This window comes from Sphaeramia orbicularis, chromosome 7 (assembly GCF_902148855.1).
Source record: "Sphaeramia orbicularis chromosome 7, fSphaOr1.1, whole genome shotgun sequence".
Taxonomy (NCBI): domain Eukaryota; kingdom Metazoa; phylum Chordata; class Actinopteri; order Kurtiformes; family Apogonidae; genus Sphaeramia; species Sphaeramia orbicularis.
The window spans coordinates 19,230,010-19,250,058 of record NC_043963.1 but is presented as its reverse complement, the minus strand read 5'-3'; the positions used below and the strand labels follow the sequence as shown (position 1 = coordinate 19,250,058).

Genomic DNA, 20,049 nt, shown 5'->3' with positions numbered 1-20,049 from the left:
CCAAATGAGGGACAAAGACTATGTTTGTGTTTGACACCAATGCATGGAAATAGTGTAAGGCAGGGGTATTCAAATCTGAACCTCAAGAACTGGTATCCTGCATGTTTTAGATATTTCCCTCTTCCAGATAACTCATGTAGCTACAGTAAATGCCTTTACTGAATAAACAAACCTGAGGTGCACAAGTCTCCTTCTACTGCAGCTACAGCTGTGACACACAGAAAAAATTATCAATAATTACCTCATAAACTTTCAATATTATTTAGGAAAATAGCAACACTTTGCTCATAAAAATTCTGATTATTTGTACACAAAATCCATCCTCCTTTCTTTCCTCAAAAAGAGTTTAACTACTCTGTTGTACAGATTATCTGTGCGGATACCGGGGGTACCGGTCATAGTTAGTGGAGTGAAAGTGATGGACAAATCCTTTTCCTTATTGTGACCGGCTTGCTAGCTTCGGAATTGTCCGACCTTTCTTAACGATGTCCAGCTTTTCTTGAAAAGCTTGTCTTGGAAATGGCTTTGACAATAAATCTGCAACCAAATCCATTTCCTCTCTTCCTTCAGCTGTTGTGTTTTGACAAAACCGCTATTAAACCAACACAACTATATTTCTGTTGGTGCAGCTCGCTACAGATGCAGTTTGCCAGCTTTGGCTAGTACGCTCTCTGACTATCCAATCAAAGGATGTGAATGCGCTGACGTTACCGTATGCCCACAAGAGGGCCTTGGTGTCACCAACTCAAAATCTGATTGGTTGAAGCAACAGCATCATCGAGACTTCTGCTTTGCTAGAGGGCCTGCAGAACTGATTGTGAAGGCCTCCAGGCAGATTTCTTTGATTTTGACCCTGCCTGGCAACAAATGATGGCTGAAATGTGATTGGTTAAATGCTTCAATATGAAAATATATGTCTGGAAGCAGCACAACCAGGGGAAAAGTTATGAAAGGAAGGGGACAGACCATTTGGAATTATTGAATAAGTATTCATGGACAAAATATAATTAACATCAGTCTGTGATTCTGACATTTTTTAGGCCAGCAGAGAAGGCCTTGCAGGCCTTGACGGCCCACTACTGCAGATATGTGCTCTTTCACTCTGATCTTGGGCTTTTAATTGATACCATCATCTTTTGGTGTTTATATTACTGTAATTCCCTGTACACCTGCATATGTCACTCTGCTCTTCATGGTTTACAGTTAACTCAGTATTCAGCTGCACAGTTATTAACCAGAACAAGATGTCAACAGGTCATCTCACATTACCCCTGTTTTCACATCCCTTCATTGGCTTCCAGTAAAAGATGAAAATTCATTTAAAAATCCTCTCATTCACTTTTAAAACACTGCACAACATCACCTGTGATTACATTTCTGACCATCTCACACCATGTTTTATTTCTGCACAACTCCACTCCTCAAACACAGATCTCCTACAGGTACCTGAACTCATACATCACAAGAATGACTTTGGCTTTTCTTCATATTTGATGCTGAAACCATATAATCTGTCAACAAATAATGACAGAAGGAGGAAGTAAAAGAAAGCCAAAGAAATGAAGTCCAGAGAGAATCAAGGGGTCTAATGTAAAATATCACCCGAGGACAGGGCCAGATTAACACTTCATTGTACCCTGGGCAACAATATTCAAGGGCCCTATCATCACAACCCCAGGATCCCTATAATCTGGCAAAATACAGAATAAGTTCCAGGAATATATGTAAATATACCCCATACTTCAATATCTAACTATCATCAAATGCATTTTGATGTACAAATGTGTAAATGCTCGTAGAACTACAAGTGCACCACTATAGCCTCTTGTCAAGGCCACTCACTTGCATATGATGATATGAAAACAAAACACATTAGCATCAGTATAATCTAAAATTGATCCACTACATTAGAAAGAGAGGGAAGTGTCCTCCATTTTCACAAAAAATAAATAAGAAACCATTTCCAAAGTATCCAGTATATATTTAAGAACACTTTTTGCCAACACAAATGTATTGAATCGTCAGAAAAAGCCCACAGACAAAACACAAACATAATCTGATAGACTCAGATATGAATTTTAACTCTTTCCCCGCCAGAGCATTTTCCAGTGAGTTGGTAGCCAGCGCCAGCCTTTTTGGTCATTTTCACTAATCTTTGGAGGCTCACTGAAAATGTTGTGTTAGGAGTATGTGAACACTGAATACATCAAAAGAAAGAACAGAACTTCAACTTTTAAACACAAAAAACGATTTTATTCTATCTTCATTCGTTCGTGAGATATGAATATTTGAATATTGGTCATTTTCAGGAAAAAAATGAATTTAGAGCAAAAAACTGAGAAAATTGAATTTTTTCAAAGACATTGATTTTCAAGATAAAACTGATTTCCTATTTACATTTTTGACTCTTTCTTCTTTACCAACAGTAACACTGTATTCAAAATCACAAAATAAAATAATTATAACAACAATAATAATAACAAACAGCTCTAAGATATTCCATCATTCCGCAAAATGTTAGTGGAATCCACACCAAACTTTAGACCAAACATCTTCTAAAGCACCAGGTTCCTTCTAAACTTTACACTTTGACATACATCAGTTATAAGTAACAACATATTAGTTTAGCTTTTTGATATAAACACTTCAATATTCCTCATTTTCAAGAAAAAAAGAAACAAATTCACTAAATACTGCAGATTTCTGGCCTTTCTTTGGCTGCACCACATCCTCCTGTTGGACCACCTGCTGTGTTTGATCTGTAAATAATTATATGGACATGTAGTTATTTATCTTTGGATGAATATATGTATTTATTTATTTATTTCATACAAAAGCTAAATCCAACAGTGTCTTACCTCTGTCCCTGCTGACATTCTACAGCTGAATCTGTTTTGTGTCCTCAGTCTGAATCTGAACTCACTCTAACAGATGAACACTAGCTGTCCTTTGTCTTGTCCCACGTCTGGTTGTCTGTCTTCTCCTTGAATGTCCTCTAGAAATGTCTCTTTTCTCTTCCTCCTGTCTGTCATTTTCTCCGTGTCCCTCCGTGTCCCTCCGTGCCGCCGCCCCCCCCCCACCCCACCCCATCCCACCCCACCCCCATCCCATCTCCGTGTCGGACCTGAGCCGCTCCGTGTTTCCCGTGTTCGTCTCCCTCACCTTCTATTTCTCCGTTCCTGTCTCTAAATGGTTCTTTTGTAGCTCCATCACATATTGAACTGTCAGACTCTGTCTCCATAATCATCTTTAAGGCTTTTGAAACTGCGCGCGGTTCCTGCACAGTCTGCACTTCCTCATTCAGTGACTGCCGCTGGATGTGTTGCCATGGGATACGGAGACTCCAGTGCAAAAGCGTTTAACCCGGTCCTTCATTTTTCCGAAAAAACTGCTTAACTGTTTGTTTTTGGACTAAGGAAAGTATTTCACATGATCCGCAACACCTCCAACTATAGCATAACAGTGAAAACACGGATTGACGGAAAATCTCATCATTGGCGAAGAAAGAGTTAAACAGAAATCCACTTGTCACCTCAGAATTCAACAAGAGAGTTAAAGTGCAATGTAAACATCGTTTTGATTCGCGTACGTATGTCGCATAGTTCTTGACGTCTCACATCCCGCTCAGTGCACGCACGTTGATTTGCGTCACAGCTGATTTGCTTTTTGGACTGACCAATGAGGAGAGGGTCTCAGCTCACGGTCACAGACAGCAGGAGCAGGGTTTCTGTGCAGTGCAATAGCTCCGGACAGCGGACAGTTTCATTTATAAGCAAAAGATAACCAGATATTTTCGTTATGCCCGAGCTACCCAGGGCCCTTCAGACATCGCGGGCCCCTGGGCAATTGCCCAGTTGCCCATATGGTTAATCCGGGTTTGCCCGAGGACCATGTGTCAGATTTCCATCTGTCTATGCTGTTCTTGCAGAATTTCCTGATGTTTGAAAAAAAAAAAAAAAGTTTGTGTTTTTCCTCATTCATCTCTGGTTGCAATGATGCAAATGTTTCATCAGATCAGAACACTATTTAAGGCTGAACATAACACAGAAACCCCAGAGCTGAACTGTGAAGAGTGCCGATCTGCAAATGAAAACAACTATGTTTCTTCCACTGCTCCTGCTGCTGTTCCCAGCTTTTCTTCAAGGACACTGTGACGATGAGACCTGTAGTCCAAACATCTACACTGTGCTCAGTGAGTTGGACGCCAAAGTGAACAAACTGGAGAATCAGCTACAAGGTACTATTGTATCCTGAGAATTATCAAAATGAATCATTATTAAAGGTAGTATAATGTGGATATCAGATTATAAGGATATATAAACATATAATAATATACTGATGTGTGAAAATTACACTTTAAGATATTGAGGAAGTCTTTTGAATGCCTCTGCAGAATGCTATTGTAATAATATCCATGTCAAATAATAGTCAGATAATATTAATAATAATTTAAACTCTACCTGGAATGAAGGTGACTATAATTGGTCAAATACTGATTAGTGACTATAAACACTTTAGGTATTAAATATAGAATAAAAAATTTTTAATTACGAATACTTCAGTTACAATTAATACAAAATACACTGTTCTCCTTCTCTCTCAGTCCATCAGGTGGCTTTCTCAGCCTCTTTGCTGGTTTCAGGCGAGGAGACCATTGGACCGTACAATGATTTTGTAACTCTGGTCTACAAAAATGTTGTCACAAATGTTGGGAATGCCTACAACCCAAACACAGGTACCAGAACTCACATAGTGTAACAATGAATTGAACTTGTTATGGTCATGTTGATCACGTTGAATAACCAAACCCATGTCCTGCAGGTTATTTCACCGCACCAGTGAAAGGCGCCTACCACTTTGAATTTTACATCGCTGTTCAAGGGTCACGTGTAACAGCTGCTGTGTTGGTGAAAAATGGAAGCAGAACTTTTGGTGCATACGAGAATATTGGTAGTGGTTTGGGTTCTGCTTCCAATGGAATAACACTAGTCTTAGAAGTTGGAGATGTTGTTGGTGTACATCTGTGGGAAAACCAAGTAATATATGACAGTCATGAACACCTCAGCACCTTCAGTGGTCGTCTCCTTTTCACCATGTGAGGGGAAAGATGTGTTCTTATTCTTCTGTTATACTTTTAGCAGCTTTCCTTTGATTAAACAGTTGACATTAGAGAGAAGAGCAAAGAAGGGGAGAGGTTTAGCAAGAACAATACGTGCTGACATGAATCAAACTGTGGATGTTCCAGTTCTGTGTCAATACAGTAAATGTCTGATTGCTAAATTTCACTTGTACATCTTAAACTTCATTGGAGTACGTTTACAAACTGACAGTGTGATGTTATCAGCTGATGAACAAGGATGATATTTGTTAATTCTGAATTCTCTCTTTTGTCTGACTGTTTAACTTCTACATAATCTAAGGCTGAATGACAAATCATGACAACAACACTGGGTATGAACATTTACTTGGTGGAATTTTGATTTTTTTTTTCTCTCTCAATTATTGCATAGAAATAAAGATCTGCATGAGCATATGATTGTGTGCCGGTGTATTTCTTTTCAGTTTTCGAGACTGGTAAGAGACCTGAGTGTGAATATGTGTCACATGTATGTAAAACACAGCATTCAAACCCTTGATTTCCACTGGATCTTCCACTGATTTATTTGTCAGCCCCTCAGAGAACTGCCTTTGTGCATGACATATTCTGAGTCTGACATAAAATAATTTCATATGGAAAAGAAAGAAAATAAGGGGCAAAACATGGTATTAGAAATCTCTGACGACACATTTTAGAGACAATTTGACAGAATAGTGTTGCTAAATGACCCACATTTTTACTTTTAAATTCATTTTTGCTTTAGTTGAACCATCAGGGATCATCCAAAAGAAGGAGCTACTTTATACTGAAATAAATGTTGGAATAGTAATCAATTAAAGTTCACTCTCTGACGGGACATGACTGCGTTTTGACCCATAACTAACTAAACATTGACAACAGACAGTGTGTTCAGAGACTTGGGCATAGATTTCATCTGAACTTTGGATGGACCTGATCAGTGGTGAATCTGGAAAGTTTGAGCATTAAAACACATAAACACCTGCATTCTGGTGAATTTGATAAAGTTATGAAGTTACACCTTGTACCATCCTTTATTACACAGAATTACTGATTCTCCTGCGTGCTAATGTAATACGAATAAAATAGGGTGGTCCAAAAAAAAAATCAAAGTTTAGGATAGTTTGGCTCCCAAGGTCTAAGGGAGTTTACCTATGGAAAAATTAACTTGTGCAGAATTTTAGCTTAATAGGTAAATATTTAGGGGTAGCTCAAGCTTGGCATTTTGGCAAACTTACCAACTTCAAGTTCTTCTACAGGTGGTCGCAGTCAGCACAGGAGATGGTTCCCTGATCTGAATAAATAATCCACTGTTTCAAGTGAGCCACAGTGATTTATGTTCTCATGTGTTGATTTCATTAATGACAGTAATTTACAGAACTTTCCTTTTTACAGACATAGAATGACTGTAAATGTGTTATAAACTGTTCCATGAAGCACAAAGAAGCAGTTATACAAATTAAAGCTTATTTTTGTATTATTCAAATTTTCATTTAAATAAACGGTATACCTTCTGTAAGAATTTGTCATCATTTAATACTGTTTGTAAAGCTAACATTATGAACGCCAAATGATGACTCCGAAGCAAAACTTCAGCTACTTCCAAATATTAACCCAGTGTTTTTCAACCTTGGGGTCGGGACCCCATGTGGGGTCACCTGGAATTCAAATGGGGTCACCTGAAATTTCTAGTAATTGATAAAAAAAAAAAAAAAAAAAAGAAAAAGAAAAACTTACTAATAAAAAATATATGGTGAGTTGAGAGAGACAATCACAATACATTAAATAAAAGAAATGACAAACTGTGAGTCTGAAACTGAAGCACTGTGGTTCTGTTTATCTTTCAAATGTTCATTGTGGTCAGTTTCAGATGCTGCAGTTCTTTCATAATTCATAGTTGGAGTTCTTGTTTGTTCAGTATTAATTTTCAGCCTTGTAAATCCAAGCTGGACTGACTGTACATATCCTGACCAAGGAAAATCAAATTCCACTTTGTGCAGTAATCTACACCTGGCTTTTCTGCCTCCGTCCATAATAATATATATTATATAGGCAAGGCAAGGCAAGGCAGGTTTATTTATATAGCACATTTCATGTACAAGACAATTCAAAGTGCTTTACATAAAACGTTAAACGCATTACAGCGGAAGCAATAAAAACTATCGACTATATAGACTAAATGCTGTCTAAAATTAACATTTATTTGGAACATAGTATAGCAAGCTATTACATGATCAAAAACAAATGAATTTTAGCCCAAAAAAATGTCTCTGTTTTTTCAGGGGTCGCCAGAAATTTGTGAAGTTAAAATGGGATCATGAGTAAAAAAAGGTTGGGAACCACTGTATTAACCAATCAGGCTGATTTTTCACATGGAATATTTTTTCATGGATTAGACTTAAAGGTGGGCAATATAATATCATAAATGTTGATTTGACCCTGTGCACTTTTACATTTTCGAGTATTCATAGTGTCTCGAAAATAAAACAAACGAATGGTGCATAGATGGTAAAGGAGAGGTTCATGAAAGTCCTCATTGGCCGAATGTGTGCCTCAGAAGCCAATCAGCAGACAGGATTCAGTCTCGTGACTCGACGGCAACACAACATCGTCTCAGATGGAGGAAATCTGCAGGAGTGTCCCGTCTCAAAGGATGATTTCTTAGTGAGACGTGGGTACACATCACTAGCCTGGAAATGGTTCGGTTTCCACAAGACTGATGTTGGTCAAAATAACGTGATATGCAAGACCTGGGATGCCAAAAAGGGGGGGGGTTACGTGATAAATTCGTGTGGAGGCAGTCCAGTGGATACAGGTTAGAGCATGGGTGTTTTTAGCCCATTTTGATTCCCAGCAGCCCTAAAATATTTTAAGGTTGCTGAAATTTTTCTTTTTTCTTGTTTACTTTATGTCCATTCTTACCATGCTAGAAAAATATCAAAACCATGTACAGTACATGGTTGAAACATAATATTTAACAACAAAAATACAGCACCCCCCACCCATCTAATCTCGAAAATGGTTTGATCCACTCCGTCCCTCCTCCCTTTCCCTGACTCAGACTCTCAGCTGTACCTGTGTAGAGCAGTGCGCAGGCACCGCCTTCTACAGTTGGGTACAGTAGTGGAGGAAGTACCTGGCGTAAACCTGGACATGTGTTTACTTCTACCACTTAACCTTTTCATGCATGAATTATGAGAACCTTAATCAAGATTTTTTTTCCTGAGTGTTTTTATTCCTCTTTAGGCATGAAAAAAAAACAATGTGATTGAATTTTTTTTTAAAAATAAACCTGTTTTTCATGGAGTTACAAAAACGTCCACTCAGCTACATCATGAATTTTATTCTTGAAGCAAGAAACATGTATTTAAAACCCAATATCATAAAGTGATATGAAAACAGTGAAATGAAACCATGTTCAGTGGAGCTAATCTGATGTTTTCTCACATTTTAACAGATTCTAATACTAGTTATTACTCACTTCATGGAGATAATATGCAAAAAATAAATATTAACAATTGATTTCCACTCAAGAACCAGTTAAGAACAGCAAAGTTACAATGATGGTATGAATTGCGTTTATGAGATGATGCATAAGTGTCCACTGTGTTGGTTGATATGGAACTAAAACAACAAAACCCATGAATATACAAGAGTAAAGCTGTAGAATAACTGTCCACTGGAGTGACCACTATGCATGAAAGGGTTAATACCAGCACATTACTATCATCACCAGTCCCTATTTCTGCTGCATTGAAACGTAGATCACTGTTTATGCTGTTAGGTGGGAGTTAGCTGATGTTTTTTCTAGCTAGGAAATGGTCCATGTGGTTCAGCCCACCTCTATCCTCTGTTTGATGTGGGAATGATGGTCTGAAATTGTGTTAAAATGTACTAAACAGTGAAATTTCTCTTGCCTGGCCAACCAGCCCTCTGGGCCCTCAGCACCCCTAAACCTCTGATCCTAGAATCGCCCCTGGGTTAGAGGTTGTGAAAATTTCTTGTAAGATCCACTGTATAATAGAGGCATAGAAGCTAGGAGTTGGACGTTGAAAGCACGATAGGTTTCACTTTCGTTTCCCCCATGTATATTACTACTGCCCCTACACCATGTGCTCCCCTCCACCCCACCCCACCACATGTTTTGCAGAAGATGTATGAAGCGCTTCAAAAACAAGAGCTGTTGTTCTGAAACGCTGTGTCTATCCATAGATGTCCTAGTAAACAAGTAGAGTTTTACAGCTTTTTTTTGTGGAAAAAAAAGAAAGAAATTCACATTTTAAAGGATATCGTCAGATTATCGTTATCGAGAAATTTTTAAAAAAATTATCAAGATATTTTTTTTGCCCATATCACCCACCCCTAGTTAGACTCAAATAAAACCTTGGGAGGAAATAAATTTGAAACTTAAAAAAAACAAAAACAAACAAACATTAGTTTGTGGACCACCCAAGTGTAAAATGTCTGAACCCCATCTAAACACATAGAATTACTTTAGAAGTATGAAGAAGCATGTGGAAAGAGGTATAGATTTGAAAAAGGAAAAAAAAAAATCCATGTGTAGATCTCTCTCACCAACTTTCCTTAACAACCCAAATAAATGTGTTTTAATTATAACATTTCATGAAAATTCTTCCAGTTCAAGTTCACATATTTTGTATTATATTTTATTTAAAGCTTCAGTACCTGATAGTTTTTAGTGTCACTGGGTAAAAAAAAAAAAAATTCCAGAATTCCCTTTCAGCATATTGTAATTCAAGTGGTGTGAAACAACAATACACGTCTGCATCCATCTCTTCCTTGTGTTTTTTTATCGGTAGAAAATCTAATCGGTGATACATATACTGTTATGTAATTTTGGCTCACTCATTCATTCACAGCTCATAGCAGGGAGGGAATGGGAGAACTGAGCTGAAACAAGGAACCAGAGCTCTTGCATTTCCCACAGGTTTAATACAGTGGCTATCTTGATATATTTATACAAATACAAGTAGAATAGCAGTTGCACAGTAGTTCTGTCTCTTTTTTCTTTTTTTTTTTTCAGTTAGTTAGCGGTAGTAGGGACAACTCAAGCCTGATGCATACTCTGTGAAAACAGAAAACTTTCTTCTTGCTCTCAGGGCTGCCAGAACAAAATGACACCGTTTTCTCCAGTTTGACAGCTAGGGATGGGAATCGAGAACCGGTTCTTTTTGAGAACCGGTTTCCAGTCGCTCGAGTCTTTGGAATCGTTTGCCCACCTGCTTAACGATCCTGCTTATTGATTCTGCCTTCGTTGTGCATGTGCGATGACGTCACATGTACACTGCATTGTTTTTAGGACTAGGTTCGTGACAAGTGTTATTTAATAATGCCTGCTTCAAATGTCCTCAAGCACCACTGTAAAATGAACAATAAAGGCTAGTTTCTTTCTTGGTTTCTGTAATAAGTCAATTACTGTTTTAACCCTTTCCTGCATAAATTATGAAACAAAAGTATCAAATTTTATTTTTATTTTAGATTGATTTTATTACTCCAAATTAGGCTAAAGCTGAAATGCATTTATATATATATATATATATATATATATATATATATATATACACATATATTTATATTTATATTTATTTATTTATATATATGTATATGTTTGTAAATATATTTATTTATTTATTTATTTACATATATGTGTATATATACATATATGTGTATATATATATATATATATATATATATATATGGAGAGAGAGAGAGAGAGAGAGAGAAAAGGAGAGAGAGAGATACACTATATTGCCAAAAGTATTCGATCACCTGGCTTGACTCGCATATGAATTTAAGTGACATCCCATTCTTAATCCATAGCTGAGCCGAGTTGAACCGGTTCCACGTAGTAGAAATGCGGCAATAGAGGAATTAGTAAAGCATCTCTTGTTTCACTTTCACTGCCCCCCCACCAACCCAGCCAGGTGTCATCTGTTATTATTAGTTGTACATACTGTATATGTTATATTTTCTGTGCAGATGGAAATATAAAAGACAGTTTATGCAAACACGCCCGTTTGTACTCTTTTATTTCCTCACCCAATGAGAATCAATAAGAGAATCGATAAGGAATCGGATCGATAAGCAATATCGATAATGGAATCAGAATCGTTAAATTCTTAACGATTCCCATTTCTATTGACAGCTCATATAGAGACCATATATATACCTGGTATTGGAAGTAATAACTGTCTCACGAGTCAGATAAAATTGCTTAACCTTTATTTAATCTGTGAATCAACCTAATTTAGTTTAGATTTGCATAGAACAGTTCCTTGTTGCAATAGTTTTAAACACCACAAGTGTGAATGTGTGAGTGAATGAAAAATGGATCAGTAATGTAAAGCACTTTGAGTGACTTGAAAAGCACTATAGGAATCCTATTATTATTATTATTATTATTATTATTATTATTATTATTATTATCTGTCACATAATTTCATTACTTGCTCTCTTTCATATTTTGCTTTTATTTTGAATAAAACCATGAAAAATAATTATCTAAATACAGTCATTTGTGCGACTTCATTCATTTTTATTTTCTCTTAGTTTTCAATCACACTTGTCAGTGAGCAAAGTTTTCATCTGTCTCATTTATATTGGCCCACATCAAAAATGAGACAAATGAAACCTTACAGTCAGTATGAGGACACAAATCCCTTCTCTACGTTGTAGAACTTCAAAACCTAGATGTCATAACCTTGGCTGATTTTGTTGAGGAAGCAAAAACAGAAAAATACTCTTTATCAGTGATCTAACTATTATTTCTGGTAAGTCTATTTGTATCAGCTGGTAACGTGAGCCAAGGTTAGGTAATCTGACAGTGATAATAGTAAAAAGATAATTCTCAAGGGTTTTTTAAGTCTCTTCCATGTGTTGGCGTATAATTTTTTATCATTTGCTATTATTACTTTCAAGTAGCCCATAATTTAATGCACAAATATGTAAAGACAGCACATTATTCAAATTAGGTTTTGATGATTTTATTTTATTGTTGTGATTGAAATGATTATATTTGCATAAAGACTACATATGGACTATTGTCTATAACATTCATTGTAGTGGTATGTTTAAGCCTTAAGGACCCAGTGTTACTTTTGTGGCAGTTCCCAAATAATCTTTTTCTTATATTTAACCTTCTTTAAGTGCATTATCACCATTTATTGTAATATTATCTTCTGTATTTTGTGAGGGGGGTTTCAGTCAAAATCATGTATTTTCCTACATTTAATTTACTGCTCATGTAAATGTTCATGGTAGAGGGTTATTATATCAATGACAGAGAAAACTGAAGAAGTGACTTGTTCAGCCAAATCGATCATGAATTGAACATAAACCCAGTGTGTCCACCCCACTGTAATTGATCCAACTCCATGGGATTTACAGGTGAATCAGTGTTGTAGAAGATGACAGTGTTTCCACGGGAACTACAGAGTCTCTGAATGTCCAAATGGGTCATATCTGATGACCATGAAAAGACGACAAACTGTATTTTACACCAATTATTTACATATATTGATAGGATTAGTGGATCAACAGGTATTGAACAGTTTTGATCAGTAGATGGTTTTGGTCAATGGTGGCTGTTTGGATCTTTATGGGTTAATACACAAACTCTTATCTGTTATTACCTCCACCAAGGAGGTTATGTTTTTGCCAGGGTTTGTTTGTTTGTTTGTCTGTCTGTCTGTTTGTTTGTCTGTCCGTTAGTGTGCAACATAATTCAAAAAGTTATGGACAGATTTTGATGAAATTTTCAGGGTTTGTTGGAAATGGGATAAGGAAGAAATTATTAAATTTTGGTGGTGATCGGGGGTGGGGGGGCCCACGGGGGGGCCCATTTCCAACAAACCCTGAAAATTTCATCAAAATCTGTCCATAACTTTTTGAGTTATGTTGCACACTAACGGATAGACAAACAGACAGAAGGACAGACAGACAAACAAACAAACAAACAAACCCTGGCAAAAACATAACCTCCTTGGCGTGGGGGGGGCCCACGGGGGGGGCCACTGATCAGCCTTGGCGGAGGTCTGAACTCTCCGAGTGCTTCTAGTTTTACCAGGGTTTGTTTGTTTGTCTGTCCGTTAGTGTGCAACATAACTCAAAAAGTTATGGACAGATTTTGATGAAATTTTCAGGGTTTGTTGGAAATGGGATAAGGAAGAAATGATTAAATTTTGGTGGTGATCGGGGGTGGGGGGGCCACTGATCAGCCTTGGCGGAGGTCTGCGCTCTCCGAGTGCTTCTAGTTGTTTTCTGCATTTGAAGTCTCGTGTGTTATCTGCATATGTGTCAGAGGTGATTTCTCGTAGACTGCAAGGGAAGCTCGGCTTCCCCTAAAATTACGAAAATTAAATGGTCAAATATGTACGGTTGTGTTGACAATTCATCAACTACAAATGTGTTAGAACACGTTCATCTCACAGACGAGTTTGTTCAGAATCAGCTTTATCACAAATCAACAGACTTATGTAAGCCGACAATGAGCTTCCCCTCTCTGAAAGACGAGCAGCCGCCACTGATACGTGTAATAAAACGTGGGTAATGATCGGGTGGGACAGTGTACTATTTAAAAGCCCAAGCACAGAACACACAAGTGACAAAGTTGACGTGCATATCATCTGAGGATGGAAAAGGCCATGTTTGCTCTACTGTTGCTGCTGATCTGCTCTCTCTCTACGGCTCAGCTTCAAGGAGAGTCTGATGTTGAAATAACTGAACACAGAGAACAGGCTGAATCTCAGAGGACTGAGCCTCATCATCAACAGGCCTGTGAACCCGACATCCACGCTGTGCTCAGAGAGATGAGCGCCTCGCTGGCTGATCAGACAGTTGAGATACAACACTTACAGAGACAGAATGAAGGTATGTTCTAATGTCAAATAGGATGAGATGTGGGAAAAAAAATCTTGGTAGGAGGGGGGATTTTTTAGCAATTCAATCCAAGTTTATTACTTTTCCCAAACTAATAGATCTGTTTATGTTATTATTTTTCAGCACAAACAGAAAAGTTGAGAGAAATGGACCAGCTGAAGCAACAGCTACAAGGTATGCTGATGATTTATGTTGAAAATTACTATGAATTAATGTGAATTATAGATGGCACACGGCTGTATAAATATATAGGATGGAGTAAGGTTTCAAAATGTGCACATCTGTGTAATAATTAGGGATGGGAATCGAGAACTGATTCTTTTTGAGAACCGGATCCCAGTAGCTCGATTCCTTGGAATTGTTTGCCTGCCTGCTTAACAATTCTGCTCATCGATTCTGCCTTCATTGCGCATGCGCGATGATGTCACGCGTACGCAGCATTGTTTTGGTCAGAACGTAGTCAACATGGCATTGAGGTAGAAATGCTCCAAAAAGATGACACCAGATCCACTGGAAAACTCTCAACGCTTCCTTTTCTTCAAAAGGGTGGAATTCCTCCAATATGCTCAAACATTTGTCCACAGCATGTGATTCATTTACAGTCATTTAATGTCACGTATTTGATATGCTATGTAGCGGCGCTTGTGAATCTAGGCCGTCATCCAGGCCCAGTTCCAGTTCCAGTGCGGGCAACAAACGTCGTACCCACTCAAATACAAGTTTCTGAAGGTAGGGGAAAGGAAAAGAGGTGTACAACAACGGGAGCCGAGCCAAGTTGAACCAGTTCCACGTAGCAGAAATGCGGCAATAGAGGAATTAGTAAAGCGTCTTAAGTTTCACTTTTACTGTACGCCCCCTCCCCCTGAACTGGACCCAGCATCATCTGTTATTATTATTTGTACATACTGTATATGTTATATTTTCTCTGCAGATGGAAATATAAAAGACAGTTACTGCAAACACAACCATTTGTACTCTTTTATTCCCTCACCCAATGAGTATCGATAAGAAAATCGATAAGGAATCGGATCAGTAAGCAAAATCGTTAATGAAATTGGAATTGTTAAATTCGTATGGTTTCCCATTCCTAGTAATAATATAACAAAAGACAAGAAAAAAATCTGCACACCAGTGGGCACAAGGTTTGTCTTCTGCACACTTCCTAAACCCGTTCATGCTCTATATTATGCAGTGTTTCTGCTGTGCCACGGCACAATCCTTTCTTCCACACCATACATTTCATACCAAAAAAAAAAAAATCATCACTGTTGTATTAGCCTTATTATACAAGTTTATGATATATAATAGTCTAGTATTCACGTCCTGCCCCCTCAAATGAAAGTTTGCAAAGCTTCAGGAGGTAGAGAAAAGACAAATGAACGTAAAGTTTCACTTTCACTTCTGTGGGGGGCACGGACCCCCCCCCCCCCCCATTACACACTGCCACACAAACAGTTCAGTTCCACAGGAAATCAACATGGCAACAGTCATATGGCTTTAAAAATCTATAGCCAAAAAAAGTAGAAAATTAAGTTCTTATTATTTTTAGTGCAGGCAGACAAGCTGAGGGAGATGGAATGCAGTGACATAAAAATGTGTTTACTTTTTTCATCTTCAGCACATGCAGAAGAACTAATCACCATTAAATTGAGATCAAATGTCACTGAAAACCAGGTGGAGGCTCTAAGGAGAGATGGACAAGGTAAGACTTGTATATAAGAAAAAAAAGTTTGGGAATGACACAAGTGGATTCTTTACTCCAGTGGGATTTATTTGCCAACAAAAGTCTTTCAAAGCTATATAATACTTGTAACTGTTCCTGAACTTAGGCAGAAAAAACAGAACTTGTGTCTTTGTGAAAACTTTGGACCACAAATACCAAAAATACTAAATTTAGAAAAAGTATAAAATGAATTTATTCTAAGTAAAAGACATTCTTTTCTTAGTCAAACAGGTGGCTTTCTCAGCCTCTCTGTTGGCTTCAGGGTCAGGAACTCTAGGACCATATAGTACATATGTACCTCTGGTCTTCAGATATGTGGTCTAATAAAAGCACTAATAAAAGCTTATGTCGCCCCACGACCACTCCGCTCGTCTGGGGAACGTAGTCTGGTGGTCCCCAGACCTTGTACAAGACAATCCAGGCTCTTTTCATGGGTCGTTCCACGTTGGTGGAACGCTCTACCAAGTGCTACAAGAACAGAGTCATCCCTGCCTATCTTCAAGAAGCTCCTGAAGACCCAGCTCTTCCGAGAGCACCTCCTGTCCTAGCACTTTCAAACATTCCATTTTAAATATTCTAATAAGGTTTTTCCCAGGACAACCACAGATTCTTTCACGATTATCTCTGGACCTGCTGCGGTGGTCCGGCCTCTTCCCTGCCCTCATCATCACCACTCACTTATCCTCAACCGCCTCCATGTGTCTCCCCCTACTCCCCCCTTCTCCCCCTCTCCCCCAGTCCCTATCTCTATCGCTCTCTCTTTTTCCCCTTCTCTACTCTCTCTCTTTAACCCCAACTGGTCAAGGCAGACGGCCATCCTCCAGGAGTCTGGGTCTGCTCGAGGTTTCTGCCTGTTAAAGGGAAGTTTTTCCTCGCCACTGTCACCAGTCACAAGTGTTTGCTCCTGGAGGATTCTGTTGGGTTTCTGTAAATTGGCTTAGAGTCTGGTTTTGACCAACTCTATATATAAAATGTCAAGAGATAACTTTCTTGTGATCTGGCGCTATATAAATAAAATTTGATTGATTGAGTGATTTAATTGGTTTTCCCCTGTAAGTCGCTTTGGAAAAAAGCATCTGCCAAATGCGTAAACATAAACATAAACATAAACATGTGGTCACAAACACTGGAAATGCCTACAACCCAAACACAGGTACCTGGACTCACACACTCAATAAGACTTTTGTTCATGTTGACGCTGAAATGGCCTCTGTTCACTTCTACTGATAAAAATATCCTGCAGGTTTTTTCACTGCACCGGTGAAAGGAGCCTACCACTTTGAGTTCTACATCGGCGCACATGGACACGCTTCACATCCATCTGGTGCTGTGTTGGTGAAGAACGGACAACATATTTTTATTGCATATGAGCATCAGCCTTCGCACTATGGAAGCTCTTCCAATGGAGTCACACTGATACTAGAGGTTGGAGATGTTGTGTTTTTGCGTCAGTGGCCTAACACAAGAATCTTTGACAATGCAAATCACCACAGCACCTTCAGCGGTCATCTACTGTTCACCATGTGAGAGGAAAACATGTTCCTTTAAGTTTTGTCCCATTTTCAACATGTTTTCCTCAGTAGGTATTTGACTGTAAGAACAGAGACAGGCCTATAATAATAGAAATAGTAATGTGGTGATGTATGTGGCAGTAGTTGTATAAATTTAGATTCTACAGATAACCTAACTGTTTTGTGAGAAATATTCAACATTCCCTCACTGGCCATGAGAGAAATACTGTAAAATATTCTGGGTTTGTGATACAATATTATGTGTTTTTTTGGCATTTTCTCCAAATGTTTTATTACCACCACAATCATTTAGAGGAAAAAAAAAATGAGAGAAAAGTTGTGTTGGTCTTAACCAACTAATGTAATTTGTGATTAAAAAAAAAAAGAACACGGTGCACCACCACAGCAATTATATATATATGTGTGTGTGTGTGTGTGTGTGTGTGTGTGCGTGTGCGTGTGTGCATGCCTGCGTGTGTGTCTTATTGTAGATTTTCTACTTTGTGAATAAAGACATGAATTAAATCTCTTTTTGTTTTATGTATGACATTATAACTCTGTTTCCTTCAGTTTTCAGAGTCAGTGATTTTAGTTCATTTTATTTAGGCCTATTGTTTTAACCATAGTTTAAACTCAATTTCCAAAGGGTTATAAAGGCAATATTCTCCAAACCACATGGGGGTAGTCTCTATAGATCTGAAGCAATACAGTGAAAAAAGTATCATCTTAGTTTTAGAATTCTGACTGCTCTGTGATCTCATAGTTAACCTCCTAAGACCCAGATCTGGGTTTTCTGTCCATGTTTGTGGACAAGAGTTTCACAGCTTTATACTGGAAAAAAAAAAAAACTCCACCACAAAGAACATTCAATAAAAATAAAATATATAATAAATATCTGAAAAAACTGTTGAATAATGATGTGTGTAATATAGGCAATTATTGAATTTTTAAAAAAGCCAAAACTTGTACTTTCCTGGGTCTCAGGAGGTTAAATATCTTGTAAATAAAACTGTATTAAAAAAAAAAAAATCAAAATGCATTTCAACCTTAGCCTAATTTGGAGTAATAAAATAAAAAAAATATATAAAATGTCAATACTTTTTTTCATAATTTATGCAGGAAAGGGTTAAAACAGTAATTGACTTATTACAGAAACCAAGAAAGAAACTAGCCTTTATTGTTTATTTTTCAGTGGTGCTCGAGGACATCTGAAGCAGTGATTTTCTAAAATAAAGCTATTTTTCCAAACTTTTGTGTTGAGCCACAGATTTTCAACAACTTGAAAAGTCCAGAGACGGGGTGGAATTCCTGTTTTCTCTCAGACTGCATGAATTACAATATCATGAAAGGTATTTATGTGTTTTATTGAAAATGTATCATGAAAAACAGCAGCAGGTTTGGGACGAGTAGAACAGGAAATAGTCTGGACATTTTCAGGGTTTTAAGTCAACTATCGCCTCCAGAATATTAGAGACGAATCATTATTTAGGATGTTAAAATCATTTCCATCTTTAAAACTCAAACATTTTTTTTATTTGTGAGCTAAACCTCTCTAAAATACCTTTGTCGCATCTAATGTTAAATGAGATCCTTCAGTCCATGTTTGAAAATCACTGTAAAAATCTTTGTCCATTTCCACATGTTTATATACAGACTCATACATCTTATCTATCATACATCACTGTTACAAACAGGAAACTGAGAAATCAAATCTGCATTGAATGGTGAGGTATAAAGGATATATGCTGTTATAAATTAAATGTACAGTTCCAAAGTATGTGTCATGTAATCATGGTGTAGCTGTTCTGATGTTAATTTTATGGCTTTAAAATAAGATGCATAAAGTGGTAGAAGTACCCCTGCAGTCCTCTTTTTGGTTATGTTAGTTCTTCATTTATTTATTTATTTTATACCTTATAAATATGACCACATCACACCTGTTCTATACTCCCTCCATTGGCTCTGGGTGCAGTTCAGGATTCAGTTCAAACTCCTGGGTTTTGTTTTCAGTTCCATTCATGGCCTTGTACCTGTGTATCTGTCAGACTGTCATTACACCAGCCCTGTGCTCTGTGGGGGAATATCAGAACGGGCTTGAACTTACTGAGTTTTTACTTTCACATCTAGTTTTCTTCTGTCTTATTTATGTTAGCTCATATGAAAAAAAGAGACAATTGAAATCCCTTTAAAAGACCATTTTCTCTATGTTGTAGAACTTCAAAACCTAGATGTCATAACCGTGGTTGATTTTATTGAGGAAGCAAAAGCAGAAAAATAGTCCTTATCAGTGGTCTAACTATTATTTCTGGTAAGTCTATATCAGCTGGTAACGTGAGCCAAGGTCAGGTTTTCTGACAGTGATAATAATAATAAATCATTCGCAAGTGTTTATGAAGTCTCTTCCATGTGTTGGCGTATGACTTTTATCATTTGTTATTATTGCTTTCAAGGAGCCCATGAATTGATGCACAAATATGTAAAGACAGCACATAATTCAAATTAGGTTTTGGTTTTTTTACTTTACTGTTGTGTTTGAAATTATTATATTTGCATAAAGACTACATGTGGAGTATTGTTTATGTAACCCACATAAAACATGGTTCCTAATAATTTATCGCCTAATTCAATTATTTCCAACGCCCCCGGAATGCACCACCATTTTCCGAGTGCCTTTGAATGCATCTTGTGCTCATCCGTCTTGTGCCTGAGCTAGACAGGCTAAATAACAAGACTAAATAGACTAAATAACAAAACGAGCTATACAAAGTTGTAAAATGTACTTTTACCAATTTCTAATTTAA

The 20,049-nt window shown here is 37.5% G+C and overlaps 3 protein-coding genes and 1 long non-coding RNA gene across 4 annotated transcripts in view; all 4 read left to right on the top strand.

The window, feature by feature from the left end:
- LOC115422567 (uncharacterized) overlaps nt 1–17,327 on the top strand; it is a 109,355-nt gene extending 92,028 nt beyond the window's left edge. The window contains exon 6 of the mRNA XM_030138947.1: nt 16,981–17,327. Within this exon, the coding sequence (XP_029994807.1) occupies nt 16,981–17,264 (284 nt within the window). The 3' untranslated portion in view covers nt 17,265–17,327. The remainder of the gene's footprint in view (nt 1–16,980) is intronic.
- Nucleotides 1–20,049, top strand: part of LOC115422565 (uncharacterized) — a 98,935-nt gene that overhangs the window by 12,095 nt on the left and 66,791 nt on the right. The window lies entirely within an intron of this gene.
- Nucleotides 4,012–5,533, top strand: LOC115422573 (complement C1q-like protein 4). The gene is made up of 3 exons (XM_030138953.1): nt 4,012–4,237; nt 4,604–4,735; nt 4,822–5,533. The coding sequence occupies exons 1-3, from the start codon at nt 4,087–4,089 to the stop codon at nt 5,097–5,099; spliced, it is 561 nt and encodes a 186-aa protein (XP_029994813.1). The 5' UTR covers nt 4,012–4,086; the 3' UTR covers nt 5,100–5,533.
- On the top strand, nt 15,633–16,023 carry LOC115422576 (uncharacterized). The gene is made up of 2 exons (XR_003935855.1): nt 15,633–15,716; nt 15,961–16,023. It is a non-coding gene; the product is annotated as an uncharacterized LOC115422576 (long non-coding RNA).